General features: G+C 46.9%; 1 protein-coding gene across 1 annotated transcript in view; it reads left to right on the top strand.

Annotated features, from left to right (window-relative positions):
* The first annotated feature begins 1,503 nt into the window (after window positions 1–1,503).
* LOC124666624 (beta-glucosidase BoGH3B-like) overlaps window positions 1,504–14,283 on the top strand; it is a 29,461-nt gene continuing 16,681 nt past the window's right edge. Inside the window, exons 1-2 of the mRNA XM_047203963.1 lie at window positions 1,504–1,663; window positions 1,760–1,964. Coding sequence (XP_047059919.1) covers window positions 1,504–1,663; window positions 1,760–1,964 — 365 coding nt within the window. The remainder of the gene's footprint in view (window positions 1,664–1,759; window positions 1,965–14,283) is intronic.

A 14,283-nucleotide genomic window follows, 5' to 3' on the forward strand; every position in this document is an offset into this window, starting at 1 on the left:
GGGTTTCCCCCGGTACGCGCAAGGACTAGGAAACAGGGCTTCACCCAACGCCCTTCAAGAAGGAAGAATGGCGCCCGCGGGCGTCACCGCATCGGTGCCGGCAAAGCCGACAGGGATTTCTCCCGACCCTCGGAACCTCGCCTTGGACACTCCACCACACTCGCCACCCACCACCATGTGCCTTGCCGGGAAGCATCCCGTAGTAACGTACGTATGGGCAAATTTACTAGTATATGTAAATTAAATTCGTATTTCTTTTTGGAATTTGAATGCGTTGGGTCAGCCTCCGACTGCATCCGAACCGTGGCCTGATTTGTATCCACGGCCCACCGCGTCCGTACCCAAACAAACCGAAAAACAGTCCAAAATACAGGGCCGTTGGAGATGTCCTAACGAGAGGCGCTAGCGACGGCTTGACCTGTGGCTTCTCGTCGTCCTTGTGGGACGAGGACGACGACAGCGACGGACATGGTGTATCTACTAGCACTAGCAGTATTCTGTTTGCGTTCCAAAAACTATTGGCATGGACATTTCATACACCATCACAAAACCCCAAATCAAATAAACGTGGTCGTTAGAGCCTAGTATTTGAAATTCTATACAGGCCCTTCAGTGGCGGAGGCAGAAGAAAAATTAAGGTGTGGCGGAAACCGAACAATTAATCATTGAAAGCAATGTAGCAGACCTTATAGTACTGAAGATTATTTCAGTCAACAACGAGATAAGTTTCAGAATTTGAAGCGAAAATTTAGTTCTCAAATACCTTGCATTTAAGGCCTTACTTGCGTTATGTACTGGGTGTTCTTCTTCGACGCCATATCGGCGAAGCGGCCTTGCCGTTCCCGAATCGAGGACTCGTCTCGTCGTCCGGCGGCCGCGGTTTTGGTTCCTGCTGGCTGCTGCGCGCTTGCGCCCTGCGGCACTGCCGGCTCTCCTCGACACGATCGTGAGTGCCGATCGGTTTCTGAGTCGGCGGCAGGATGGTGTTTCGTGACGATCGGTTTCTGATTCTAGATGCCAATGAGCATAGGCAGTCACGCACAGCCCAAAATCCCTGCCCATATATTTTACCTAAATGGCCCAACTGCTCACCAGGCCAATACGGCCAATCACTTACCGGTTCAATTCCCTGGCTCTCAAACAGCAGCTCCCGTCGATGTTAAGCAGTCAACCTGAATGATATCTCATATCTGCACATATATACCTTGTATTAGTGCAAAAATTTAGGTATGGCGGCCGCCAAACCTTGCCATATAGCTAGCTCCGCCCCTGAGGCCCTTGCCAGGGCTTGGTCGCTCAACTTGGGACATAAATACGCACGGAAGGGCAAGCGAAGGCAGGGTCGACCGGCACAACCTTCAGTGCTCGCATTGGCAGCAGGTCCATAAGCTAGTTCGCCACAGCACCCTGCACCCAACCCTGAAGTCCTGAACTATGGAGTTCTCCGGTGGCTGCAGAGTGAGCGTTTTGCTGCTCTTATCATGGAGTAGTAGTTGCATTTTGATGGCGGCGGCGGGGGCGGACTACGCCAAGTACAAGAACCCGAAACAGCCGCTCAACAAGCGGATCGGCGACCTGTTGGCGCGGATGACCTTGGCGGAGAAGATCGGGCAGATCGAGCGCGAGAACGCTACCGCCGGCGTCGTCCGGGAGTACTTCATAGGTACATTCTTCACAGGGTGTGTTGAACAGTTGAAGCGTAAGGCACAGCATCCTTGAATCGTACGTATACTTAACCATGAACGGTCTCTGGCTGCAGGAAGCGTGCTGAGCGGCGGCGGCAGCGTCCCGTCGACGAACGCGACGCCGGAGGCGTGGGTGGGGATGGTGAACGAGATGCAGAGGGCCGCGCTCTCCACGCGCCTCGGGATCCCGATGCTCTACGGCATCGACGCCGTCCACGGCCATGGCAACGCCTACAGGGCAACCATCTTCCCACACAACGTCGGCCTCGGCTGCACCAGGTACCTGGTTGGATAACTCACTTGGATGAGTTTTCAGTATACGATGAGATCGATCGATGCACTAGTTCTAATTGAATGGCAGATTGTTTAAGTCTTGACAGACAAGCCCACGTACCTACTACAAGTAGTTTTGTCTGCTCGATGGCAAAAAAGTTTTGAAGCGAGAGTGTCGATGGTAATTTAAATCCCAAGATTTCAAACGAGGTACTGACGTATCTCCATATGCCTCGTGCATTGTGTAGTTGACTTGTAGTAGCTCTCAGTAGAGTGCGTACTTTTGTAGGACGGACTCCATAGAGTCTGTTTTTTAATCCTTTTGAAATCAAAATTTTAAAGTTTCAAAAAGTTCTGAAAAAAACTGAAATGTAGATAACGATTACTTCTACCTCTGTGAAAAAGCCAGTGCGAAATATTATATATCCTTGGCTGTATGATAAATGTCGGCATGACTGCGGTGCGATCATCTATCTCCTGGTGGCAGTGGTGCGCGCCACCATGAGCGCCGCCAGACTATGTGACTTCAGCTAGCAGCAATGGTGTGAACACCGCGGACTTGACCTTGAGCGTCAGCGATCAATTATCCTGAACACTATCCTGACACGCTGCAGCTTATCACGTGCTGCATGCAGTTTATCTTGACCTGGACTTGCTACATGCACGTAGTGGTGCATTCTTTGCCTAAGCAAAGTAATTATAATCAACAGTTCAGAAAACCATGTCAAACAAAAAAAAACAGTTCAGAAAACGGGGTTGCCTAGGCTCTGACAGCCGTCGAGCCGCACTGCCTCCGAACCTCAGCCACCGGGAGATGGTCGCACGGCCAAAGCAAAGCCATGAACCCTCCACCACGTGAACATATGTTACATATCGTTCATGGATTCGACGATTATTCTAACCGTTTTTAACTCAAAAGATAAGTCCAATGGGAACACGATTACTCCTTCAAGTGAACGATTAGTTCTAATCGTTCTGCCCTGTGAGGATTACAAATTACCGTTGAACACCTAAATTTACATTTTAGAGGTAAAACATTTACGAGATTCTATAACGAAAATAGTAATGTACTCCCTTTTAGTTGACTCAGATTTAGTATACCTTTGTACTAAATTTGAATCAATTAAAAAAGATCGGAGGTATTTTTTTGAGAGAAAGAAATTTTGTTTCTATATGGAAAAGTTCTGATTGAACCCCATGACACCTACACCCCACAACTTTTGAGTTTTTTTTTAATATCTCTCAAACAATAGAACTTGTGCAAAAATAGTTCAGATTTTTTGTGCAATATAATTTTTTCTTTAAAAATCAAAACAAATTCTATAAATACAGTATCTATTTAATATTTTAATGTTAGAAAAATCCTAAACTATTTTCTCCAAATTATATCTCAAATGGTCTGCAAACAATCAAATTCAAAGATTGTATTAAAGAGGAGAATTTAATTGAGAGGAAAAAAAGGCTAACGCGGATCATGATGCACCTATGAATAACCCATCCCGGATATGGTCCTCAGACTCTAAAAATCTAGAAATACCATTAAGGGCACCTCTAGTGGATCCTTTATATTTTAGCCCCTATCCGGCCGAGTATCCTATAGAGGAGTATATTTACTCCTCTAAAGAAAATGGTTTCTAACTGATCCTCTTAACTCCATATTTTTTTCAAATCAAACTATTCAAAGCCAAACACATGCAAACCTGTATAATAAGTAAAATAGAATGAGTATGAAAGAATAAAATTTAAGTTTACAAACCAATTTATTTAACACCAAACAAATTTCAGGGTTTAAATAATTTGAATAGCGCGAGTGTTCAAATGAAGTAAAGGCTCAACTATGAAGTGCTGTGGATTAGTAAGTGACAAGGGATTAACTTGTCAATGCCTATGGATTATAGGCTAGGGTTTAGTTAGAAGTAGAGGGCAAGTAGATCTCGAAGGTTTCAGCCGAAAAGTACTCGACGAATATGAAAACTAGGGTTTGCGTACAATGATTCGATGATCCTCTCGTCCCTCGACCCCCCCTTTATATAGGTGGAGCCGAGGGATTCGTGCTATACAAGGATTACGGAGTCCGGGACGGTTTCTAACTCATCCCGCCGCATTTACAAATAACACTTCCTATTACAACTCTATCTTTTCCTTAAATACATCTTGGGCTGTCGAGTCTTCTTATTCTTCGGGTAGTGGGCCTTCAATAAACCCCGGGTACTATATTAGGCAGGCCCATTTGGGATGCCTATGTCAGTAGCCCCCGAGATTTTGCTTGAATCGTAGAATCAGGGAAAATCTCCACTGTCTATTTTTATTCGAAAGCTTTTAACTTTTATACTTTTTCTCATAAAATTCTATATTGTACAGGGATATTGGTAGTTGGGGCTAGTTCATCTGACGGATCGGGTACTAGTTAACCGCTCTAGTGGCAATCCGCAAAAACCTACTTCAAAATCACGTCCCCGGACATGATTTCGGGATACCGGTGTAAACTTCGACAGGCGCCGCTTAAGGTCTTACCATTCTGTCGAGTCCCAGTTAAATTTATCGAGTACCTAACGCGTCCGTTAGGATTTTTCTTCGTATCTGTTGATACGGATAAAAGTAGCAGAGCGCAGTCTTCGGCGATGCCACGCCCAGCAGAATAGGTCTGGGGTCTTACCTTCGCAATTTTGCGGCATTCGGAAATTGATCGCAACTTCGGCGTTCCGAGAATATATTGTCGAGTGCTTTTCCGGCTGTTGGAATGGCACATTTTATTGAGTCAAATATGACTTATATTGCTTTCCCGATGGGAGTATATGGAGAGTTAATGATAACTCGAAATATACTCTCTTGCTTGTTCTATTTTTCCTTTGTTAATTTCATCGGGCACGCGAACAGCGTTCCCGATGGGAGTAGCCCCCGAGGCTACAGCCAAGAACTTGTGCTTGGTTGTAGGCTCAACATTTTAGTCCACCTTGTCACTATATTGCCATTATCTCTTGATATTCTTTCCTCCTTCTTCTTCTCTCTTTCTTTTTTTTTTTTTTTTTTTTTTTATTTATCGGGTGCGCGAACAGCGCTCCTGATGGGAGTAGCCCCCGAGGCTACAGCCAAGAACTTGTGCTTGACTGTAGGCTCAACATTTTCTATATTTGCCATTGTCGAAAGTTTTCTTTTTTCGAAGTAGCCCCCGAGCATTTGGGCAAAAACTTGTTTCCGACCAAAGGCTCCTGATGCATTCAAATAACTTATCCTGTCGCCATTCTCCTTTCTCTTGTCGACATATTTTCCCTTGTCAAATTTTCTTCAACTCTATCACTGGTCGATATTTTTCTGCTCTGTGGGTCCATCGTTCCCACCATGTTGACACGTCGTGCAAGTGGGGGACACACGTCCTCCGCTTTTTCTGGTGCTCGTGCGGTAACGCCTATTCCCAATAAAAATACTTTTTTGCCCTTGTAACCAGAAAATCAATTCTCACCACACGATTTCCTCATCCAACGGTACACTGCTTCACCCAATTCTTATATAAACCTGTCTTCAACCTCCGTTCATCCTCTCGCTTGCGCCGCTCACCTGTTCCTCTTCGCAAATCTTCCTCTGCGCCCAATCTTCGCCGATTTCCCGCTCTCGCATACATTGCTCAATCCGCTTCCGTGGATGCCGCCGCGTGCGCGTTTGACCCGCCACAAGCACCCGCAGTCCGCGATGGCCGCTGAAGATCTTGAGTGGGAGAGATCCAAGATCTCCAACCAAGACGCCAACCCGATGAAAAGGCTTGGCCTCGATGAAGAAGGAAGGCGCCATCCGCTTCCCAGTTGAAGAAAGCTATCCCAAGCCTCCAATGGAGTATCGGGTTGGTTTCGTTGATCATCTTATCCGCGGCCTCTCTACCCCAATCCATGATTTCCTCCGCGGTCTTCTCTTTGTCTATGGGATTCAACCGCATCATCCGACCCCCAATTCCATCCTTCACATTTCTATTTTTATCACCCTTTGCGAATGCTTTCTTGGAGTCGCTCCTAATTGGGCTCTTTGGAAACGCATCTTCTCGCCTCCGCCGCAATGGCTCCCACAACGTCACTTATAACATAGGTGGCGTTGTTATCCGTATTCGTACCGATGTCGATTATTTCGACGTCAAGTTTCCCGATTCTCGTCCAAGGATGGCGCAAGAAGTGGCTTTACATTCACGAAGAAAGCGCCAACTCCGTTGAGCACAACATAATTCCCTTCGACGGGAGTGCCAAAATTCAGCGCCGTCGCTCCCGGGATGCCGAAGCTTCGAGGAAGAGAAAAAGGCGACAGAGGCGCTCATGTCTCGCATTCGCCAGCCTTCAAAATACTCGAGGCGAGGAGCTATCTCGGTGTTCAAATCACCGCTTACTTCCTTAGGATTAGAGTGCAGCCTCTTCGAGCTCGCAAAAATCCCCTTTGGACGTACTCGGTGAAAATGACGCCAACTGAATCTCCGGTAACCTTTCCACCAAGGACTTGGAGAAGTTGGTCCGAAGATTTTCTCGCCCGGGCAAAGATCCAGCTTCCTTCTTCTTGTCGCGTGGAACCATACAGCTCCACCAATCCACTCCCCAAGGTATTTTGTCTTTCCGCGTTTTTATCTTGTTGCGCCCTTTTTTTTCCTGCATCTCATTGTATTGTCATCTCTTTACGTTTTCTTTGGTTTCTTATTTTTTCAGGACCATCCTGGTATAACTTCCCTTCCTCCTCTTCCTGAGGGTGGAGAAGTCGAAGAAATGACCGTCGTTGCCGACGATACTCAAGGCTCTTCTGTCCCTGAAAGTGAAGTCGCGGGTTCTCACAAATCTGCGGCTTCTCATGAGAGAGAGGTTGAGTCTCGAAGCTAGTGAATCGACCGAATCCCTTCCTCCCGCCGTTTCTCCGAAGAACAAAAGGAAAAGGACTCGAAGTCGAGGATTCTGGCATTTCTAAGGCTGAAGAAGTTGTTCCTTCTGATCCGAAGGCAGCTTATGATCCTTATTTTGAGTCCCTCATCAGCTCGTAAGTCAATTTTATCTCTCCTCCTCTTTTTGATGTACTCGAAAGATTTAACTCTGTCTTGCTTTTTGTACTGTCGATTTTTTTTTTTACTAGTGATGAGGAAGAAGTACCGAGCCATCGACGTAGCTCCTCGGACCAAGCACGTCACGTATCGTGCTTGTTTCGTACACGTTAGTTGAAGGAGATGAAACATCGCCTCCCCAACAAAACGTCGTCACTACTACTCCACCATCGAGCCCCCTTGTCCCTTCGCCAAAAAGGGCAAGGGTTGAAATGATCGTTGAGCCTCCTCCTCAATTGGGCAGTTCTTCCTCGCAGCTCTTGGATGATGTAAGTTTATCGAGATCTATATTTCCTCTATTTTGCTTTTGTGGACCTTTACTTTGTGTAATGCCGAAATTTTTCCCCTTCTTTCCTTCTTCTTTGACAGCCTATGATCAAGGATCTTATCCGCATTGGGTCCCAATTTATTGGGTACCGCGAGTATGCCAGCAGAGCCGAAGGTGACGACTTTTATACTTGCTGTTTTTCCTTGGTTTTTTACTCGCTGCCGCTTGTCGCTATTTTTGATCTTTCTTCTCTTCCTTTTCCTTTCTCAACAGAAAAACTTGCGGAAGCTAACCAACGTGCCGAGATACTTTCTCGGAATCTTGAGAAAAGTGAAACGGCTCGCAAGAAAGCTGAGCTTGCTGCTAGCGAAGCCAGAGCCGAAGCTGATGATGCCAAAGCAAAGGCTGCTAGTGTCGAAGAATTGCAGCAAAGGCTCAAAGATGCTGAATCTGCCTTGCACGAGCAAAAATCTGCACAGGTTGCACGAGAACAAGGGATCATCAAGCGTCCGAATTCGCAAAGTCGACGTACACTCGAGTAATATCACTTGTCCCTTCTATTTTGTTTGTACTTCTTGTTTCTTGGTTTTTGACTAATGTTCTTTCTTGTGTGGCAGCCCAAACCAACCAAGATTTTGACCTGGAAAAGCCTCGTCAATGACCCTCTTCTTGACGCACTTTCTCTTCTAGAGTCCCATGGACGCGAAATTCGTGAAGGCGTGGCCAATGCCGTGGGGCTTTGTCGGCGTTGTTCCCCTACTTCTTCCCGAAGAAAGAGGAACCTTCGACTTTCCTTGACCTCGCCAAGATGTTCAATACATCGAAGATCTTGGGCTGAAGCTTCGCCATGAGAACATGAAGGTAGCCGTTGAAAATACCGTTGCTCGGTTGCCGACGGCCGACAGACTCTCGACCGGACGAAGGTTGGCGACACCGATCCGATAGAACAAGTCGAGGTGGAAGTCACCGATGAAGGCGGCCAAGCCCAATACGAAGAAAATCTTGGCGTATCTCGGGATCCAGCCAACGTCGACTCCTAGTTCGTCAAGGCCGGAGGTCTAGTTGCATGCCTCTCGTTTTTCTTTTGCTTCTTTTGCTCTTGTCGCCAAAGTAGTCTTTTGGCGACACGTATTTCCCTAGCTCCACCGTAGTGCCCTTGTAATTATTCTCGAGAGATTAATGAAGAACTCTATCTTTGCCTCGTTTTTTAATGTTGTTCTGTTTTAAATTTCAGTTGATATTTGATAACTATACTCCAATTCCTACTCCTTCCAATGCTTCGCCTTCTTCCCGCGGAGAGAACCAGCTATCGATACTGCACCTGTCGATGATACCTTGTCGCAAGAATTGAGTGATCTTCGACAACAACTTCAGTATGCGAAAAAGCAAACACTTGCGATGATGGAGCAGTCTCGTAAATCATCTGAAGCCGAAAAAGTTGCCCTTCAGCAAGCCCGCGAGGCTGTGGCTCGCTAAGGAGATTGCTGTTTCGAAGCTGAAAAGCGGTCACTCGAGAAAATTTCATGCTCGAGTTAATGAATGAGGCCAGTGCGGATATGTCGGGTATGTTTGTCTCGTCTTGTGATATCTTTCATCTTCATGCTATTGTCTCCTAAAGGTTGTCCCTTCGTTGTGTTGATAGGTGCCTTTATTGATGCTGCCGCCGAGGAAGAGAGGGTAAACACTAGGACAAACCTCCTTGTCAATCTTTCCTTGGACCATGGTTCTTTGTTTTGGGCCACTCCGGAGAGGACCCGCCAAATTACCAGATTTCAGGATCGTACCTCTCAAACCCGTGATTTCCTTCACTTCTGTACCAAAACCTTATCTATGGTTTACAACTCCATGTTTCCTCGGAATGTCCCACCAAAAACTCTTCCTAAATTGATGGAAAGGTTCAAGGATGCTCGCAGTATCCACGATTTTGTCAAAGCACAACTGGTAGCTGGTGCCGCATTTGCTCTTATCATGCTCCAGATCCGTCACTCAAAGCTTGACCTTGCCCAAGTTGTCGAGAGGGTTCATCAAAAGGTAAAACGCCGGAGAGTTGGTGTTGATAGGATTAACACGAAGGTTACACCTATAGCCGAAGAAATGATTGAGGACCTTCTTCGGATGGATGCCGACTTTTTTGCCGATGGCCATTATGCCGACTTTCTTGGTGCTGCTCCCGAAGAGAACAGAGTTACTCTTGATGACATACTGAATCAAGACTAGTTATTTGCTTCTTGTAGAAATTTCTTCTTTGTAGTCCATGACTATATTGTAAAGCAACCATTATATTTCTATGTTTGCCTAGCCCCCGAGTGTTTCGGTGACTTTTTACTATATTTGTATACTTGCGAGGTTGTGGACCAAGGCATTTATATATTGAAGGCAAATATGAGCCCCCGAGCTTTTACCGAGTACTATTTTGTATTTTTATTGACTCACGAGGTATTTGAATACCAAGGCAAGATTTTTTTCTTCTTTTGTTGATGAACTATATTGAAATTCGTCGGAGCGATGACTTTGGTCGCGTTGACAAAGAAAAAGGTGATATAGCCACTATCTTTATTATATTGCAGCACCGCGAGCCCGCCTCATTAAAAACCTTCTCCGGCCCCACTCGGTGCCCCGAAAAAGGAAAAGAGTGCGTCCGAAAACTCGCGGGCGTTTCAAGTACATTGAAGTTTTACAAGGACTATATTTCGACTCTAGGCGTAGAACCGCCCGAGTTGCGCCACGTTCCAGGGGTTTGGCTCCTCCACCCCTGTCTTCTTGTCCTTTATCCCGTATGCTCCTCCTCCGATTACTTCCGTGACGATGTAAGGGCCGAGCCACGGTGACTCGAGTTTTTCATGACTTTTTTGCGTGAGCCGAAGAACTAGGTCGCCCACCTGAAAAGATCTTGGCCGCAAACGTCGACCGTGGTAATTCTTCAAGTCCTGTTGATATTTGGTTACTCGAGACAATACTTCATCTCGAGCTTCATCAAGTGCGTCCACATCGTCTTCTAATGCTTTTCTCGACGTTTCTTCGTCATACTCCGCGACACGTGGAGAGTTGTGCTCTATCTCGATTGGTAGTACTGCTCTCGCTCCATGTACCGAAAAACGGAGTTTCCTGTGTCGCTGTATTTGGAGTTGTTCGGATGCTCCACAACACACTTGGTAGTTCTTCGTGCCAGGTATGTCGCGCTTTTTCTAGTGGTCCTAACAAGCGCTTCTTGATGCCATTGCAGATGATGCCATTGGCTTTCTCGCCTTGCCCATTGGTTTGAGGATGTGCAACCGATGCAAAGTTCAGCTTGATACCCACCTCTTCGCAATAGTCTTTGAATTCATTGGACGTGAAGTTGCCGCCGTTGTCCGTGACGATGCCGTGGGGCACTCCAAACCCGAAGACGAGGTCTTTTATGAATTTTACTCGCGTATGCTCCGTCCGGTGAATTTATCGGCTTCGCTTCTATCCACTTTGTGAATTTGTCGACAGCTACTAGCATGTATTCCTTTCCTCCCGGCGACGATTTGTGTAACTTGCCAACCATGTCGAGTCCCCATTGTGCAAAGGGCCATGACAAAGGTATTGGTGCTAGCTCGCTCGCCGGAGAGTGAGGTTTTGCGGCAAACCTTTGACACGCGTCGCAAGTTCGTACTATGTCCTTAGCGTCCTCTATTGCTGTCAACCAAGCAGAATCCTGCCCGAAAAACCTTGGCTGCGATAGCTCGACTACTTGCGTGGTGGCCACATATTCCTTCATGTACGTCCTTTAGAATTATTCTTCCTTCTTCGGGTGTAACGCACCTTTGCAAGACGCCTGAAATACTTCGCTTATATAATTCTCCCTTAACCACCGTGAAAGCTTTGGAGCGTCGGATTACTCGCCTTGCCTCAACCGGATCATCTCGGTATTTCTTTCCCGAGGATATATGATATGTATGGCTGCATCCATGGTATCTCGTATTACTAGGACCAGGTCTTGCTCTTCTTCTTCTTCCTCTTGCTTCTCCTTGATAGCCCCCGAGTGTTTCTTCTCCTTCTTTTTTGATTTTGTCGTTTCAAGTGGATCTCTCTCGTTATCTCCTCCCAAAATACACCTGGTGGGACCGCAAGGCACCGCGACCCGATGTTTGCAAGAACGTCGGCTTCGTCGTTGCTCAATCTGCTAATATGTTTTACTTCGCATCCATCGAACAATTTCTCGAGCTCATTGTACACCTCCTTGTATGCCATCATGCTATCATTGACTGCGTCACATTGGTTCATAACTTGCTGAGCTACCAACTCGTGAGTCGCCAAAGATTTTTAGTCGAGTTGCTCCGTAGTGCTTTCGCCATCTTCATCCCGTGTATGAGAGCCTCATATTCCGCTTCATTGTTAGATGCGTTGGGGAACGTCATACGAAGGATGTACTTCAACTTGTCGCCTTCAGGTGATATGAGTACTACTCCCGCGCCAGCCCCTTCTAGCCTCTTGGACCCATCGAAGTTCATGGTCCAGGTTCTCGATAAATCTGGGGTCCTGTATTTTGCAACTCCATCCACTCGCGATGAAGTCCGGTAGTATTTGCGACTTTATTGCTTTTCTTTTTTCATACGTGATGTCCCGAGGGGAAAGTTCTATTCCCCAAAGGGAGACACGACCCGTAGCTTCCGGGTTGTTCAAGATATTTGACAAAGGAGCTTCATTGACCACTATGATCGGGTGTGCCGAAAAATAGTGGCGCAATTTTCGTGCCGTCGTGAACACTCCATATGCTAGCTTTTGGTACCGAGGGTACCTCTCGTTTCGAGGGCGACAAGACTTCGCTCACGAAGTATACCGGTCGCCGCACTCCATGGATTTTCCCTTCTTCTTCTCTTTCGACAACTAACACCGTGCTAACCACTTGGGGCGTGGCTGCAATATACAGCAGAGAGGTTCCTTTTCCTTAGGAGCCACTAAGATTGGTGGTGTCGATATTTTTCGCTTTAGATCTTCGAAAGCTCGATCGGCTTCTTCGTTCCACCGGAATTTATCTCCTTGCTTTATCGCCGCATAAAATGGTAGTGCTTTTTCTCCTAACTCGGCGACGAATCTGCTCGTAGCCGCGACTCGCCCAGCTAGTCGCTCGTATTTCTTTCAACTTCGTTGGCTTCCTCATTGTTACTATGGCTTGTATTTTGTCGGGATTTGCTTCAATCCCTCTTGCCGAAACTAGAAATCCCGTAAGTTCTCCCGCTGGGACCCCAAAAGAACACTTCGTCGGGTTCAGCTTGAGGCAGAATTTGTCGAGGTTGTCAAAAGTTTCTTTGAGATCCTCGATCAGCGTTGCCCCCTTTTTTGATGTTATGACGACATCATCGATGTATACTTGCACGTTTTTCCCAATCTGTGTTGCTAAACACTTCTGCATCATCCTCTGATATGTTGCTCCCGCATTTTTTAGACCGAAGGGCATTGTCTTGTAGCAAAACACGCCGTAAGGTGTAATAAACGCTGTCTTGGCTTCATCATCTTCTTTTAGTCTGATCTGGTTATAACCGCAGTATGCATCCAAAAAGGAAAGACGTTCACAACCTGCCGTGGAGTCGATAATTTGATCGATCCTTGGGAGGGGAAAGTGATCCTTAGGGCAATGTTTGTTGAGACACGTGAAGTCGACGCACATGCGAAGGACTCGTCGTGTTTTTCTTTGGCACCATCACCGGGTTAGCTACCCATGTGGCTTCCGTAGATATCTCTCCGATAAAACCAGCTTCCTCTAGTCGATTTATTTCTGATAGCATGGATTTGCGGTTTGGTTCTCGAAAGCGCCGCAAAGGTTGTCTCGATTGGTTTCGCCGTTGGATCCAAATTTAGGTGGTGCTCGGCAAGTTCCCCGGGTACTCCCGGCATGTCAGCTGGACACCATGCGAAGATTTTCCAGTTCTCACGGAGGAACTCGACGAGCGCGCTTTCCTATGCGATATCCATGTTGTTTGCAATGGATGTCGTCTTTTTTGGATCCGTCGGGTGAATCCGCACCTCCTTAGAATTTTTCTCTCGTGTTGAAAGTTGATTCCTTGTTTGGCCTTCCGACGTCCGGCGCACGTCGTAATCGGTCATGCTCTTCGACGCCAAGTATTCCGCTTGCATCCCGAAGGTTTCCGACAATCGATGGAAATCCTTGTCGCACTTATCGCCTAAAGCAAAACTCCCTTTGACCGTGATTGGTCCCTTGGGTCCAGGCAATCTCCATAACAGGTATGTATAGTGTGGTACCGCCATAAATCTAGCGTATGCTGGTCGTCCCAACAAAGCGTGGTACTCGCGATGGGAAATCCACGACTTCAAACTCCAGACTTCTCGATTCTATAATTTTCTCGGTTCCAAACTCGAACGTCGAGGTTGATCTTCCCCAATGGGTAACTTGGTTTCTCTGGTGTGATGCCGTGGAACCTTGTGTCTGTTGGCTTCAGGTTTGCTAAGGATATGTTCATCTTCCTCAATGTATCTGCATACATGAGGTTTAAGCTGCTGCCACCATCTATGAATACTCGAGAAACGTCAAATCCTCGCGATAACCGCCGGCGCAATGAGTGCCGACCGCCCCGGTCGAGGAACTTGCTGCGGGTGGTCCGCTATGGTGAAGCCGATGTCTTGTCCCGACCAATTGAGGTACTCAACTCGTTGGTGGAGGCATTTTCTCTGCCATGAACACTCGTCGCGAGATTACTTTTTGAGCTCTATTGGATGGCCTTCCCTTCTGAATCATCGACACTGCTCCGTTGGAGTTAGGATCAACATAGGGTGGTGGTGCTGGTGCTGCCGCTATTCTGAGCTGGTGTTGATTGCCTTCTGTAATCGCGGGAGGTGGCGGTAGATGAATTTCGCTCCTAGGCTCCCGAGGGTTTCTCTGTGCTGCTCGTGCGTGAGCGTTTTCTGGCACATCTGAACATTGCTTGGAAATTTCGACAATCTTTCCGCAGGTGTCCCGACTGTCTTTTCCCATTGCTATCGAGGAAAAAATGCATCCGGCACGGTCCGTTCAGCAT

Source organism: Lolium rigidum, chromosome 6 (genome assembly GCF_022539505.1).
Source record: "Lolium rigidum isolate FL_2022 chromosome 6, APGP_CSIRO_Lrig_0.1, whole genome shotgun sequence".
Taxonomy (NCBI): domain Eukaryota; kingdom Viridiplantae; phylum Streptophyta; class Magnoliopsida; order Poales; family Poaceae; genus Lolium; species Lolium rigidum.